The sequence below is a fragment of the Giraffa tippelskirchi genome, chromosome 7 (assembly GCF_054371585.1).
Source record: "Giraffa tippelskirchi isolate mGirTip1 chromosome 7, T2T-mGirTip1v1.2.pri, whole genome shotgun sequence".
NCBI classification, from domain to species: Eukaryota; Metazoa; Chordata; class Mammalia; order Artiodactyla; family Giraffidae; genus Giraffa; species Giraffa tippelskirchi.
Window position 1 is genome coordinate 130,394,401 of NC_137281.1, and position 15,272 is coordinate 130,409,672.

At 35.8% G+C, this 15,272-nt stretch overlaps 1 protein-coding gene across 4 annotated transcripts in view; it reads right to left on the reverse strand.

Moving 5' to 3' along the window:
- Positions 1-15,272, reverse strand: part of EXOC5 (exocyst complex component 5) — a 53,877-nt gene that overhangs the window by 30,072 nt on the left and 8,533 nt on the right. For 3 of the 4 annotated variants that reach the window (XR_014059348.1, XM_081509580.1, XM_081509579.1), the window contains exons 2-6: positions 10,690-10,784; positions 9,913-10,060; positions 8,748-8,942; positions 2,423-2,487; positions 149-177 (exon numbers count right to left, since the gene is read on the reverse strand). Coding sequence is in view for 3 of the 4 variants with exons in the window: in XM_081509580.1 (XP_081365706.1) it covers positions 149-177; positions 2,423-2,487; positions 8,748-8,942; positions 9,913-10,060; positions 10,690-10,784 (532 nt within the window). In the remaining variant the exon portion in view is untranslated. Of the gene's footprint in view, positions 1-148; positions 178-2,422; positions 2,488-8,747; positions 9,002-9,871; positions 10,061-10,689; positions 10,785-15,272 lie in introns of all 4 variants that reach the window. The other variant, XM_081509581.1, reaches the window with a different exon arrangement.

The following is a 15,272-nucleotide window of genomic DNA, read 5'->3' on the forward strand; positions in this document are numbered from 1 at the left end:
AATAGCTGTTTCAAGGAAGAGGAATCAAATTCACAGTGGGGTGGGAGGATGACATTGTCTCCACTCTCTTCTTTGACGATTTTCTTTTTTTCATATAAGTAGTTTGATCACCTATCCAAAACAGTTAAATAAATAGAACCCCACTTACTTGCAATTTTAGATTTAACTTCTGAAAATCTGAAAGATAAAAACCAATAATGAAGTTCATTATTTGTGACAAATGTACCATAGTAATGTAAGATACTAATAAAAGGGAGAATGAGGATACATAGGAACTCTCCATACTAAATGTCTTCATAAAGGAAGGGAGGGAGGTGAGGGGGAGGGTGTGACCAGGGAAGAAGGGCAAAGACAAGGCCAGAGGGGAGAGAGTACTGACAGGAGGCACGCCATTTAACAAAACTGAAACTGGGCATTTCAGATGGAGTATCTAGTTCCCACAGAGGAAATTCACACTGAATAACCAACTCCCTTTTAAGGAGGGAGGAATTCTGAACGAGATATTAATTAACTGAGCCAGTCCCAACAACTGAGTTATTGACCCTACTCATATTCATTGGCATTTTAAATTCACTTGATATTTGTCTCTTTTCCCTTCTGTTGGGATTTTTTCATATGAAGTTTCATTATTGTCACTTAAAAGAAAATAAACAATAAGTATATATAAATGAGTTACTTTAAAACTGGAAAAATAAAATAGAAGCCATAAAAAGGACCCCGCATGTGCCTAGCATTCAACCTCTGCAAATTCAGAAATTAAAATACCAATTAAAATACACTAGAACTTCTTCAAATCATAAATATCAAAGGGGAATGCACAACATGGAAAATTAACGCTGAAAGATCTCACATAATTAGTTTAAAGTGATAGGTGAGGGGATGGCAAAAAAGATGCCAAAGATAGATAAAGAGAGTACTAATTCAAAGAGCTATACAAAATTGATATGGGCTTCCCAGGTGGCTCAGTGGTCAAGAATCTGCTTGTCAAGCAGGAGACGTGGGTTTGAATAAACCCTGGGTTGGTAAAATCCCCTGGAGATGAAAATGGTAACTCACTCCAGTATTTGTGCCTGGGAAATCCCATGGACAGAGGAGCCTGGGGGGCTATAGTCCTCAGGGTCAAAGAGAGTCAAACACGACTTAGCAACTGAGCACACAGATAACAAAATTAATATATCAAAGTCATAGTGAATCACAGAGTACAGAATACATGTTAGGTTATATTGATCTCTGTGAGAAAATTAAATTTGATTAGGATGTAAATTCAATTCTAAGGCTTGGGAGAGAGGTTAAAACAAAACTGTAAGAGAAGTATGTAACTGAGAAGTGGGAGAAGATGAGTATATGTCTGATGTTTGTATGGGTGGGAGAAAATTAACATGTACCCATTATGAGCTTTACATTTTATCCATTTAAGTAAATGGTTTAACTCTGAAATAAAAGCTTTTTTGTGGGTGACATTAAAAATCATTGCTTATAATGTTGGACAAGCATAAGAGTATCAATAATAGTTAAATGATTATTACTGCTAACTCTTTATGATGACACAAAGTTCAAAGTAAAATAAAATATATTTAAGGGTAGGGAATTCACTTTCACTCTATGTTTGGGACATAATGGGCAAACTTTAAGTATAGTAATAAATTTACATTCTACCTGTACCCGAGGATCTTCAAGTATCACAAAAGGAATAAGATACATTATCTGTTTTAAGAGAAGATATGTTTTTCCAGATATTTAAATGGGAGAACCACTATTAATAAAATTTCATTTAAGAGTCTGACATTCCACGGACTAAAGGAAATCATGAAAGAATTTTCTTCTCAGTGAAGCTTCTTTAAGGATGAAACCATTAATACTTGACTTAGCAATGGTCCTAAGGCCTGGCATCTAAAACAGGACTTTGTAACCTTAAGGTCCCTAGAAAGGAGCCTTTAGATAGGTTAAGTGGTCTAAAACTCCAAGAAATTATATACAACAGTCTGTTTATCTGAACCTTTTCAAGGCAATTTCATAGCTTTTACCAGCTTTTCAGAGGTGTCCAAGACTCCCAAAAGCTTAAGAACTCCCATCTAGAGGAAAAAGCAGCTCAAGAAACCATGTTTGATCTTTCTCTGCACTTCTACACTGTTATCAAAGTCCAAAAAAAAAAGAAAATTCAAAATGTCACTCGTCAATTTCAAAATTCTCCATCAATTTTTTTTCAAAAGAAAAATGATTGAGATTATTTCAACATATATCTTCAAATTTAGCTGCTAAGAGACCACATTTTTTCAATCAACTATTGCATACTGTATCTTTTAAAGGCAGTCCTCAGTAAATTTTTGTTGAATTAATGAGAAACTAATACAGGTAAAAGTACAATTTTATTCCATACATTACACACCATATAGCCAAATTAACTCTTGAGAAATAAACTTGCCTATCAAAAGGTAACTCCTGGGCGATTAGGTGCAACTTCTGAATGATGTCTGCTGCCTCCTTTATCTATTAAAAAATAAAAGCAATAATTAAAAAAAAAACTTAATGATTCAAAAAATAATTTTGTATTTAAAAATAGTAATATTCTCCTATGTACGTCCACAGACCCTCACCCAAACAATTTTCTTTTAAAATACACGACAAAATCTTGTGAGCAACAGGAATACATCTGGGGTATCACCAATAATGAGTCACTGAAATATAAACATTTGTCATTACGGTACTGAAATCTTGTGATTTTATAACGCCACGGTCCCTTCCCAATGAAACCTGCAGTGCAAGTCTACTCTGAAAAAATTCAAATAATTGACTGCCGAAAGCGAGTTTAAGTATCTTCTGAGTTTATGAACAGAGAAACAAGATTTATGAAAATAATTCAGACCATACTGGTGCATATACCCCACTTTAGGTGAAGAAAATAACAAAATGCTTGCCATTTAATGAACATATCATGTTTTAAAACTTGTTAACATGAAGTCTTCTGAATAGAATATGATACAAAAATGCTTGTACTTATTCAAGCTGTGTATCTAAAGGATTTAGACAAGGGGTCTAAAATTTTTTAAATGCAGACTGCTAAGTCACCTCAGTCGTGTCCGACTCTGTGTGACCCAATAGATGGCAGCCCAGCAGGCTCCGCCATCCCTGGGATTCTCCAGGCAAGAACACTGGAATTTGTGCTTATTCATACTAATGAATAGAGAGTTATATATGCTAACTTTTGAAAACAAATTTCAAATAAGCATTGAGTTTAATTTTGGCACACCTTTAGTAACTGATTTTATCATTCATTTTAACACTAAGAAAAATAAAAGAAAAAAAAACAGAGACTCCTACAAACATTGACAGAAGAGCTGAGAACCTTCAAACAGACCTTTCTAAGTGAGTACTCATGTGAAGTCTGGCAAACAACAATGGAAAACAAGAGCAGGGCCAAATGATACTGCTGATGCCAAACAAGAGTGAATATAGATGGCATTTCTGCTTCAGCTACTTCTCTCCTAGTCAGCATGTCACTGCCATTTTCAGTTACCAGACGCTCACTCTAATTCTGCTGCACATGAGCACAGGTTAACACTGCAAGATCACTTTTCAACATGCCATTTAGTGGTACTAGCAAGGTCCACCATTTTCTCCTCATCAATACTCCCTTCAGAGGGAAGCTGCCAAGTACATGCTTTATGTTTCCATCAGGAGTTTGTTCTTGTTAAGAGATGGAAGTCCCCATTATGCAGTGTTTGCAAACTTCACTTAATATAGGAAGAAGTACAGCAGGGTAAATAACATATGATTTTATGGAATTACCAAATTATTTTACAAAAACCGTTTCAGGCACAGTTCAGTTCAGTCGCTTAGTCGTGTCCGACTCTTTGCCACCCCATGAATCGCAGCACGCCAGGCCTCCCTGTCCATCACCAACTCCCGGAGTTTACACAAACCCATGTCCATCGAAGTTGGTGATGCCATCCAATCATCTCATCCTCTGTCATCCCCTTCTCCTCCTGCCCCCAATCCTTCCCAGCATTAAAGTCTTTTCCAATGAGTCAACTCTTCGCATGAGGTGGCCAAAGTATTGGAGTTTCAGCTTCAACATCAGTCCTTCCAATGAACACCCAGGACTGATCTCCTTTAGGATGGACTGGTTGGATCTTCTTGCAGTCCAAGGGACTCTCAAGAGTCTTCTCCAACACCACAGCTCAAAAGCATCAATTCTTCGGCGCTCAGCTTTCTTCACCGTCCAACTCTCACATCCATACATGACCACTGGAAAAACCATAGCCTTGACTAGATGGACCTTTGTTGGCAAAGCAATGTCTCTGCTTTTAAATATGCTATCTAGGTTCATTATAACCTTCCTTCCAAGGAGTCAGAGTCTTTTAATTTCATGGCTACAATCACCATCTGCAGTGATTTTGAAGCCCAAAAAAATAAAGTCTGACACTGTATCCACTGTTTCCCCATCTATTTCCCATGAAGTGATGGGACCAGATGCCATCATCTTAGTTTTCTGAATGTTGAGCTTTAAGCCAACTTTTTCACTCTCCTCTTTCACTTTCATCAAGAAGCTCTTTAGTTTTTCTTCACTTTCTGCCATAAGGGTGGTGTCATCCGCATATCTGAGGTTATTGATATTTCTCCTGGCAATCTTGATTCCAGCTTGTGTTTCTTCCAGCCCAGTGTTTCTCATGATGTACTCTGCATATAAGTTAAATAAGCAGGGTGACAATATACAGCCTTGACATACTCCTTTTCCTATTTGGAACCAGTCTGTTGTTCCATGTCCAGTTCTAACTGTTGCTTCCTGACCTGCATACAGGTTTCTCAAGAGACAGGTCAGATGGTCTGATGTTCCCATCTCTTTCAGAATTTTCCAGTTTATTGTGATCCACACAGTCCAAGGCTTTGGCATAGTCAATAAAGCAGAAATAGATGTTTTTCTGGAACTCTCTTGCTTTTTCGATGATCCAGCGGATATTGGCAATTTGATCTCTGGTTCCTCTGCCTTTTCTAAAACCAGCTTGAACGTCTGGAAGTTCACGGTTCACATATTGCTGAAGCCTGGCTTGAAGAATTTTGAGCATTACTTTACTAGCGTGTGAGATGAGTGCAATTGTGAGGTAGTTTGAGCATTCTTTGGCATTGCCTTTCTTTGGGATTGCAATGAAAACTGACCTTTTCCAGTCCTGTGGCCACTGCTGAGTTTTCCAGATTTGCTGGCATATCGAGTGCAGCACTTTCACAGCATCACCTTTGAGGATTTGAAATAGCTCAACTGGAATTCCATCACCTCCACTAGCTTTGTTCGTAGTGATGTTTTCTAAGGCCCACTTGACTTCACATTCCAGGATGTCTGGCTCTAGGTGAGTGATCACACCATCGTGATTATCTGGGTCGTGAAGATCTTTTTTGTACAGTTCTTCTGTGTATTCTTGCCACCTCTTCTTAATATTTTCTGCTTCTGTTAAGTCCATACCATTTCTGTCCTTTATCAAGCCCATCTTTGCATGAAATGTTCCCTTGCTATCTCTAATTTTCTTGAAGAGATCTCTAGTCTTTCCCATTCTGTCGTTTTCCTCTATTTCTTTGCATGGATCACTGAGGAAGGCTTTCTTATCTCTCCTTGCTGTTCTTAAAGTCATCCGTCAGTTAAAATATACTCTAGGCACAGAAGTTTTCAAAACCACAATCTAATAACCTGCTTACATCCGCTACTGATGTCAGCATGAGGTGAGAGACCACCCAATGCTAACATGTTAAAGATAATCAGGGCCACCAGGCATTATCTACATGGAGAACATTATGTTGTGATTCTAAGAAGAAAAACAACTAACATACTTTGTAAAGATGGAGGTAAGAGGGAATATATACTATGGATATAAATGTTTTTTTCCCCCAGAGAAGAAAATTAGAAGATTCTGAAAAGCAAAGATAAAAAAAAAAAACAGCAAAAATGACTATGGAGCAGGAAGAAAAAGGACTAAGATGTGCTATCTTTTCCCATTCTAATTCCTTCCACAATCACACACCGACATGGGTGATTTTCCTTTTCTTTCCACTGGGAAGGTGGCTGGTACACAGTACATAAACTGAAACAGCCAGAAGTTTACCTAATAATTAGCAATCTAGTACCATATATGAGGTTCCTAAGTGTAGTTAACTGTGACAGTACCAGGCCAAAAATAATGACTCAACAGTAACCCAAAATCTAAGGGAGACATGAAAGAAAAACAAGATAATTGTGAAAAGAGGACTAAAGTATAAGAAAAAAGAAACAAGACGAAAGAAAATGAGATATGGGAGAGAGTGAAGCAAAGGAAAGAAAATAAGAGGAATTAGCTTAAACACCGTTAAGTCTGTACTTATTCCTCAAAAATTAGACAGCTAGTGACCAAGCGACTGAGGTAGCAAGCATATGAAGATTTGTTCATATGAATCTTTCAATAAGAATCTTAAAAATTAAGAGACAATAGTAACATCAGGAACTACACAATTACTTGAGGATAATTAAAATGTTTAAAGTGTAAAGAAGGTAATTTCATTATATAAAACATTATAAGCAATACAAATCAGGTTAAAATACGTGTGCAATCACTATCAACATCATCACTATTATATCAAGCTTTAGGGATCTACTTATTTGTAACCTAATATGTACGCATAGCAAGCCTGAACTTTTAATGTCTTTCTAGAATGCTACAACATTCATCATCAAATTCAGTTGAAAGTAAACTTCTTGAAAACCAGGGCCAATGTCATTTGATTTTGCATAGTTTTGGTGGCTCAGACAGTAAAGAATCTGCTTGCAATGCACAAGACCTGAGTTCGATCCCTGGACGGGGAAGATCCCCTGGAGAAGGGAATGGATGCCCAGTTCCGTATTCTTGCCGGGAAAATTTCATGGGCAGAGGAGCCTGGTGGGCTATAGTCCATGGGATCACAAAGAGTCAGACACAACTGAGCGATTAACCTTTAGCATGATATGGAGAGTACTAAATCCTCAGTGATGTTATTTAGAGATGAAAAAAATAAAAATAGATGGATATGTGAGTGATTGAAACATTCTATACTTAACTACTTTCAACTTGTGCCCCACAAGATCTTCCATATAAAGAAACAATACTCTGCAATAAATAGTAAAATCATTCTTTTTCATTAAAAAATATATATATGTGGCACTAGTGGTAAAGAATCTGCTTGCCCACGCAGGAAATGCAAGAGATGCAGATTTGATCCTTGGGGTGGGAAGATTCCCTGGAGAAGGAAAAGGCAACCCATTCCAGCATTCTTATCTGGGAAATCCCATGGTCAGAGGAGTCTAGTGGGCTACAGTCCATAGGATCGCAGAAGAGTAGGATACAACTGAGCATACACACACACACACACACACACACACGTGTAATCAGTCAATTTTAAAATATTTACTTTTCTCTAGATTCTAAATGGCTGCCTTGAGCTGCATGAAATAAACAGACCAACTCGCACTGGGTAAAATATCTGCATTTTGTTTATAACAAAGGATAAATATACTCTACAATCCAACAGGTATAATCCAAGGTAACCCAAAATATAAGGCTTGAATTACAGACAATTTTATATACATATAAAACAATTTTAAAAATACATATAAGTATTAATATATACTTTAATAATATATTAGAAATATGTATGTTTCATGTAGGAAGCAAAACAAAAACATTCAAACAAAACAAAACTGTACCCTGAAGAAAAACAGTTTGGTCAAGCCCTGTGTGTGTGTGTGTGTGTATCACATGAATGTATAAAAGTTAGATATTGCCAGTGTTTCACAAGTGTTTAGGTATGATTATGTTCTTGATGTTAATCTCATCAGCTCTATTTTATATCATAATTCCTGGAACTCATTATTTAAAATACTGTCTTTTCTATAGACAAATTTTCTCTACACATATAAGCATTTCTTTCAAAGATCTCTAAAAATTATAAACTCTATAAACCTATATATTTCCTACTCACAAAACAATGTGTTGCTTAATTCAAAGTGAACTTCAATACAACTTAGCTTTTAACATTCCACTACCTGAGATATCCCATGGAGTAAGCCTGGAAAATATTCTGTAAGACTGTATCCAACATATTAATAGACAGTGTTATTACTATGTGCATATACTATCCATAAGAATGTCTATTTTTTCATGCACTTTTAATTTTTTTCCCCCTGAGGGGAAGAAAATGAGTTGAATAATCTTCTCCCAAGGTTGTAGAGTAACCAATACCATACAACCTTAGACAAGGATTAAGTGACTAGTGCTATGAAAAAGATTAACATGAATAATTAATTCAGATTTTTCAATTCTCTTTGATTCAAACTATGCTTTAATTTTTATAAAAGAACTTTATTCAAGTAACAAAAACTAGAAGCTCTGAATTTCTTGCACAGAAATATACTTCAGTTTGTAAATGATTTAGGGTCACACCACCCCCTACCCAGGGGAATATGATTATTAAATTCTGTTAATATTAAAAGTCAATTATGAAAAATAAATACTTATTAACATAGTAAACTCGATACTTCTAAACCATACACATTTCATAAACAAAATGCCAGGCAATCCAACTAAAAATTTGAATATAAATTTTGTTGGCAAGTGTATTTTTCAGAATAAAGACTTAATAAGTCAGCTATGCAGTGATTTGAAGTCTGACTCTGGAAAGCAGTAATTGTAGTTCATAATTAGAGCATTGTTAGTAATGTTATTATATGCTTTTATCCTTCTGACAGTGCTCACCTTTTCAGAATTTGTAAAAACATCAGATTTCAGTTCTCCATCTAGAAACTCATTGAAGTATTTCATCAACTTCTGAGCCTCTACTGCCCGTTGTCTGGGTGTGTTTACCCCCTCCAACTGGTCTCCAAGGTGACAGACTTTGGTTGCTACATAGCTGATGTGCTCATCTAGTTCTTGGAAATGTTGGAAGGCAACCTAGGAGAAACATGCACAAGCATAAAATACAATCAGAGAACCCAGATTAACTATTAATACTATCATCATTACCAAGGGGAATTTGCATTAGAAGTAATTTGAATCTATTACTTTAACTACTTAAAAATACATTATCTTATGTAAATTACTGACTTTATTAAATATTTTCTAACATTTATACAGGCTTAAGTGAAGGAATTGAAACACATGAAAACTGAGTAGAAATCAGCTTGCTAACCCCTAATACTAAAGAACAAACAACCCCTACAAGGCAGCAATGCTAAACATGCTCTTCTAACTACACTTATAAAGGTCAATGAAGTTCCACATCAGGCCCAGGATGTGAAAGAGGTTCAGAGGTTCCTGATTAAGTCTAGGGTCTAAGAAGTAAGAATGGCTAAGAAGCTTGGCCTGTGTATCCCAGAGTCAGCCTAATGATCTAGTTTTACTCCAAAATGGACTGCAACTGCTTTTCCCAGTTACACCAGCATTCTCATTAGGGTATCTGCCTCATGACTTCTGTGAAACTTCCCAGACCAGGTTTCCTCTAGGGAAAAATCTGATCCAGGCAATAGTTGTTCTGGTATTATTATTTCGCTTTATGATTAAATGAGAATGCAAACAAATACCTAAATATCCAAGCTAGTCATGACTCCCTAAAAATACAGCTCTGCTGAGGTATCATTCTTAAAAATTTGCATTGTTAAGAGAAGAAGCAAGGACCACACTGTACTGAATACCGTCCCATCCTAAGAAGGGAGTACTCTGACCCCAAACCATTACCCAGAAGCAAACAAGTGCACCAAGAGTGCCTGGTAGCAATCCATTAACATTTTATGACATGAGATGGGAGCAGTATAAAGAAATCTCAACAATTACTATTTGACTAGACTTTTTAAAAAAAAACTTAAAACTGAAAGGATATAAACATGTTCAAGTCTGTATATTCATTATTCAATTCACGGTTTACCTGATTGCTTTTCTGCAGTTCTTGTACCTTCCTGGCAAATTCCTTAGCTTCTTTCTGACACTGTTGCTCTAGTTTCTCTACTTTCCTTTGAATCCTTTCATCCATTATCTGGAGCTCCTGAATATGATTTACAAATTCTTCTAATAATCTAACAAAAGAAAATTAGAATATGTATCAATCCATCCATAATTGATCACTAGGAACTGATCAGTTCACTTATAATTGTAAATAAAGCATTAGTGAACATTCCTTGAGGAAGGGATGAACATGTTAATTTTCTCTCTAGCATCATGTTAGGGATTATCTCTGATATAAATGAAAACCTCATAGGGAATCTCCAGATTAACCCCCATTAATGAAACCAATTTTATAGAAATAGTCAAAAGGGTAAAATGTACTATATAAACATAATACTGTGCATTCTGGGGTATGGTGAATATTTTGCTCCCCCAATTTACAACAATACTTAAAACAGCATACTCAACATGTTTTATTTTAGAGATATAACCAATAATTTCTAATTTATTATTAATTGGAGAAAATATTAAATTCTCATAATGCAATAAAATCCCTTCCCCATGTCACTTAAAGTCCTTCTCTAAAATAAAAAAAACATAAAAGGAAAAAAAAAAATCTCAACCTTCTAATGTTTCTTCCTTTTATTGGCCAGTTGTTAACTCCCTTTACATGAATATTGAAAGGAATTCCAACAGTCACCTCTATTCCAGACACAAACTTGTACTAGATTGGGTCTATGAAAAAAAAATTTTACTTCACCTTTTAGGATCAAAAGCTTCAGGTCCCCCTCTAGAGCCTCCTCCCGGGGTTCTCCATACAAGACGTTCAATATACTCATCTGCCACAAAAGGCTCCTAGTTTACAAAATAAATTGTTTTTTTAAAAGTTTCACACGTCATAACTTACTACTTGAGAACTGAAATTAAACTACTAATTAAATGTATCTAATTATTAAAATGTACAGGCCTTTTTCTATTTAAAAAGTCTTCAATAAACAAATCATTTAATGAAAATTAGGATATTAAAGAGTTTGATAAGCAGGAACAATCTAATGGAAAAGTGAGCAAAGGAAACAACTTATAGAATAAATAAAAATGGCCAAGAAACATGAAACATATAAAGCTTCACTAGTAATCAAATAAGGTCAAGTTATTACTTTTTTTTTTTTGGCCTCACACTGACGTTTTTTCTTTTTCCTTAACTACAATACTTAGATACAACATTTGCGTAATTACAACATGCAACACAGGAGCAGGTAAGCTGAAATTCACACTCTCATTATTGTTAGAAAAGTTGAAATGTACAATATTTTTGGAGGGTGATAAGCAACATTTTGGTAACATCAACAGGTCTACAAATGCTCACACCGTTTAATCCAGTAACTCTACTTTTAAAATTTTAAGGGAAAAAGTAGATATGAACGCAAAATTTCTGTATTATGTATAATGCTGAAAAATTACTTACATAAATATCAACAGAATCATTATTGAAAAATTATAGTAAATTTATAGGATAAAAAATTATGTTCCTATTAAAATCATGTTGTAAAAAAATTTAATGAAATGAGAAAAAATGTTCACATATAATATCTAATATTAAAATAGCAAGACAAAATTTTCTAAACTTTATAGAAAAAAAGAATTAAAAAAAAAAGAATATCAGAATACAAGGCCCAATTGAGAAAATTATCATTCAAATGTTCACCATCAGCTGATAATGTGTTTTTTAGACACATAATATTAACACATGAATTTACATATTTTCCATATTACCCTATTTCATATAACTAGGTATTATATATATTGCCTTACACTTAGCATATAATTTAAACTGATAGCATTTGTTGGTGATTTCAGTTTGAATTCTTGTGTCTGTAAAACTTTCCATTCTTAATCATACTTTAAAAACATATTTTCATTAATGAACATTCACTGAACAATAAAATTTCCACTGCTTAGCAGTGGAATAAAAAGATATATATAACACAAATGGCACCTTCAGAAACTTACAGCATGAACAGGGAAAAAGTATAAAGAATACAGTAATAGTATGTGACAAGTAAAGTTTAAAATTTGTGCACAAACTACAGTACTAACATTGCTGAGTGAGTTGTTAACTCAATAGGTAGCTGAATGATGGAAATAGGATATTTGTTAATTCAGCAAATGTTTAGTAAACAACTACTCTTGTGTTGAGCACTGTGGCAGGCACTAAGAATACAGATGTGAATTCAATACACAAGTCTCTGCAAGTTCTCAAAGAAATGATCTTCTACTAAGGATACAAACCTTACATAGTAATTACAGAAATAACTAATCACAATTGTGATAAATGTGGGGGAAAGAAATTCCTGAATGCTCTACAAACAGCAACAGAGATGAAGGGAAGATGGAAATGAAAGAAGACTGGTAAAAAATGAGTATTGCAACAGTCTCACTTTCTGAGATCATGACACTTTAGCTGAGACCAGAGGAAAGAAGAAAAGTCAGCCAGAGAAAAAAAATGGAACAAACAGTTTTCCAGACCATTAGGGAAAGAGAAGATAGAGCTTAATTCATTAGAGGAAAATGGACTAGATCACAAATACCACATATGGAAGGATGTAGAGAGAGGTGACAATTAAAACCCGTAGATGATAACCTGTCCTTTTATCATCATCATCAACACATTGGAATTTGAGAGAATGGCTTACCAGTCTGATGTGAGAGGAGGACTGAGAGGATAAACTTCCGTCAGAACAATAACCATTGGAAAAAGAGGAGGAACACCAACAAGAGTAACAGCTCACATAATCATTTAACATTCACTGCGTGCAGTTAAGACCAGAGGTCCTATTTTATCCCCAGTTTATAATGAGGAAGCTGAGATTTAGGGAGGATACTTACTTGCCCAAGATAACACAAGCTGTATATGGCAGAGCTGAGATTTAAATTGCTGTTTCCACTGCTATATAACACTTAATAGTAACTTTGGGTAACTACAAATAGCTCCTTGTGCCTAAAGTTTAGGTGGTGAGAGTAAGAGGTGAAGCCAAAAAGGTGAAAACTGCCACATGAAAGCACATGCACAGCACTGATCCGTCTTTTAAAATTTCTCCTTATATTAATATGGCGTCAAAAATACAAGCCAATAATTTTATCAAACAATTGATAAACCATCACATGCCTTGTGTACATAAAATCCATGATCAACTTTCAAACTGTACATATTTTAAAAGAAAACCATACAGTTTTTATTATTGTTAATATCAGTAATTGCTTAAAAATAAACATCATTCCTTCTCCAGGAGAACTTCCCAACCCAGGGATCGAACCCAGGTCTCCCGCACTGCAGGCAGATTCTTTACCATCTGAGCCACCAGGGAAGCCCAGGACTACCATATGACCCAGAAACCCCATACCTGGGTATATATCTCAAACAACAACAACAGTAATTTGTAAAGATACATGCACCTCAATGTTCACAGCAGCATTGTTTACAATTGCCAAGATATGAAAGCAACGTAAGTGTCCATCAACAGGTGAATTGATAAAGAAGCTGTAGTATATAGATACAATGAAACACTACTCAGCACATAAGAAAGGATGAAATTTTGCCATTTGCAGCCACACAGAGATGAACTTGAAGGGCATTATGCTGAAAGTGAAATATATCAGACACAGAAAGACAAATACTGTACAAAATCATTTATAATGAGGGATCTAAAAAGATACAACAAACTAGTGAATATAACAAAAAGAAGCAGACTCACAGATATAAAGAACAAACTAGTGGTTACCAATGGTAGGGAGGCGGACAGTATCAGGGTGGGGTAACAGGAAGTACAAACTATTGGATGTAAGATATGCTACAAGGATGTATTATACAACATGGGGAATATGCCAATATTTTGGAATAACTGCAAATAAGTAAATAAATTCAGTTTACCCAGGTGCTGACATGATTGATGATTAAATATGAGTTAGATATTCTGCAAAGTAAATATTCTGACCCTCTGAAATACAATTTACTCATTTAGCAAACATATTTATATAATCATACCTGAGTCTACCTCACTTGAGACAAAAGACTTGACATGTCTAACAAATCTTAATTTACAAGCACAAATTGAGAAACAATGACTCAAAGTAATTTATATTTAGAGCTACTTAGAACTTCAGAAAGTCTGACAAACACATGAAAGACTTCTAAATAAGATGGTAATGACAGCTAATTTTTAAAAGTGTTTACTATGTGCCAAACATGTGCCTAGCACTTAACAATCTTATTTAATACATACTTAACAAGTCTATGAGGTAGGTTCTATTAATATAGACTAGTTTTACATCTGAGAAACTGTGATACAAGGGGGTATTTAATCCAAGGCCACATTGGTGAGCTACAATCCATGGGGTCACAAGATTTCGTTGGAGGTCTGGGTTCCAACAGACTCAACAAATCATGATGTCAAGCAGATCCAGGAACTATTCATCATAAGATGGAAGTAGTAACCCCAGGATCAAACATGAACAGAACCTGAAAGCAAACTGCATAAGCAGGTAGCCCATGTTTTTCACTACTACTGCACTAGCATGCTTCCCTTAATTCATATGTATGGCCTCATGGGAATCACTTAAAACCAGATGATAGAGAAGGAAAAAGCATGAGCTTGCTTCATGAAGAGTTGGCTAAGCATGTTGGTGTCAAATAAAAATGAACAGCAGCTGCAATCACAACTTCCCTCAGCAGTGGCCTTGAAACTCGGTGGCAAGAAAAATATCCTCCCAAAAGGCAAAGACTGGTCATCCTCATGGGTGGTCAGAAAACTGACCTAGTTAGAATATACATGGACTCATGGATAGTGGCCAAGGACCTAGCTATCAGAAGAGAAAGACTGGAAGAAAGAGAACAGGGAAATCTGGGGTTGACACACATGAATGGATACATGAGGCTGGGTATGAAATATGAAGATCTTAGTATCACATGTTAACATCCACAAGGAGACATTTACTATGGAAGAAGAATAAATAACCAGGTAGACAAGATGACTCTGCCACTCATCCCACTTGTAATTTTCCTCCAGGGTAAGAACCCCAAATGGAGTGCTAGAGGAGCTACCTGCCTCCTCCTTCCGCCAGTGTATATGAAAACATGGAGCTTAGTGGCACAAGAGTATTCTGCAGTGAACAGATGTGTCATCCAGATATCCCTTCAAGAAGGGTCTTGCTCTAGCTGCGAGCAGTGCTGTCAGCAGAGCATTCACCTGGCAGTAGTTTCAGGGATCCTTCAGCTGCACAGAGCTGCTTCACTCAATGTCATACCTTTCCCAATGTTGTCTGTGTGTGCTCAGTTGTGTCCAACTC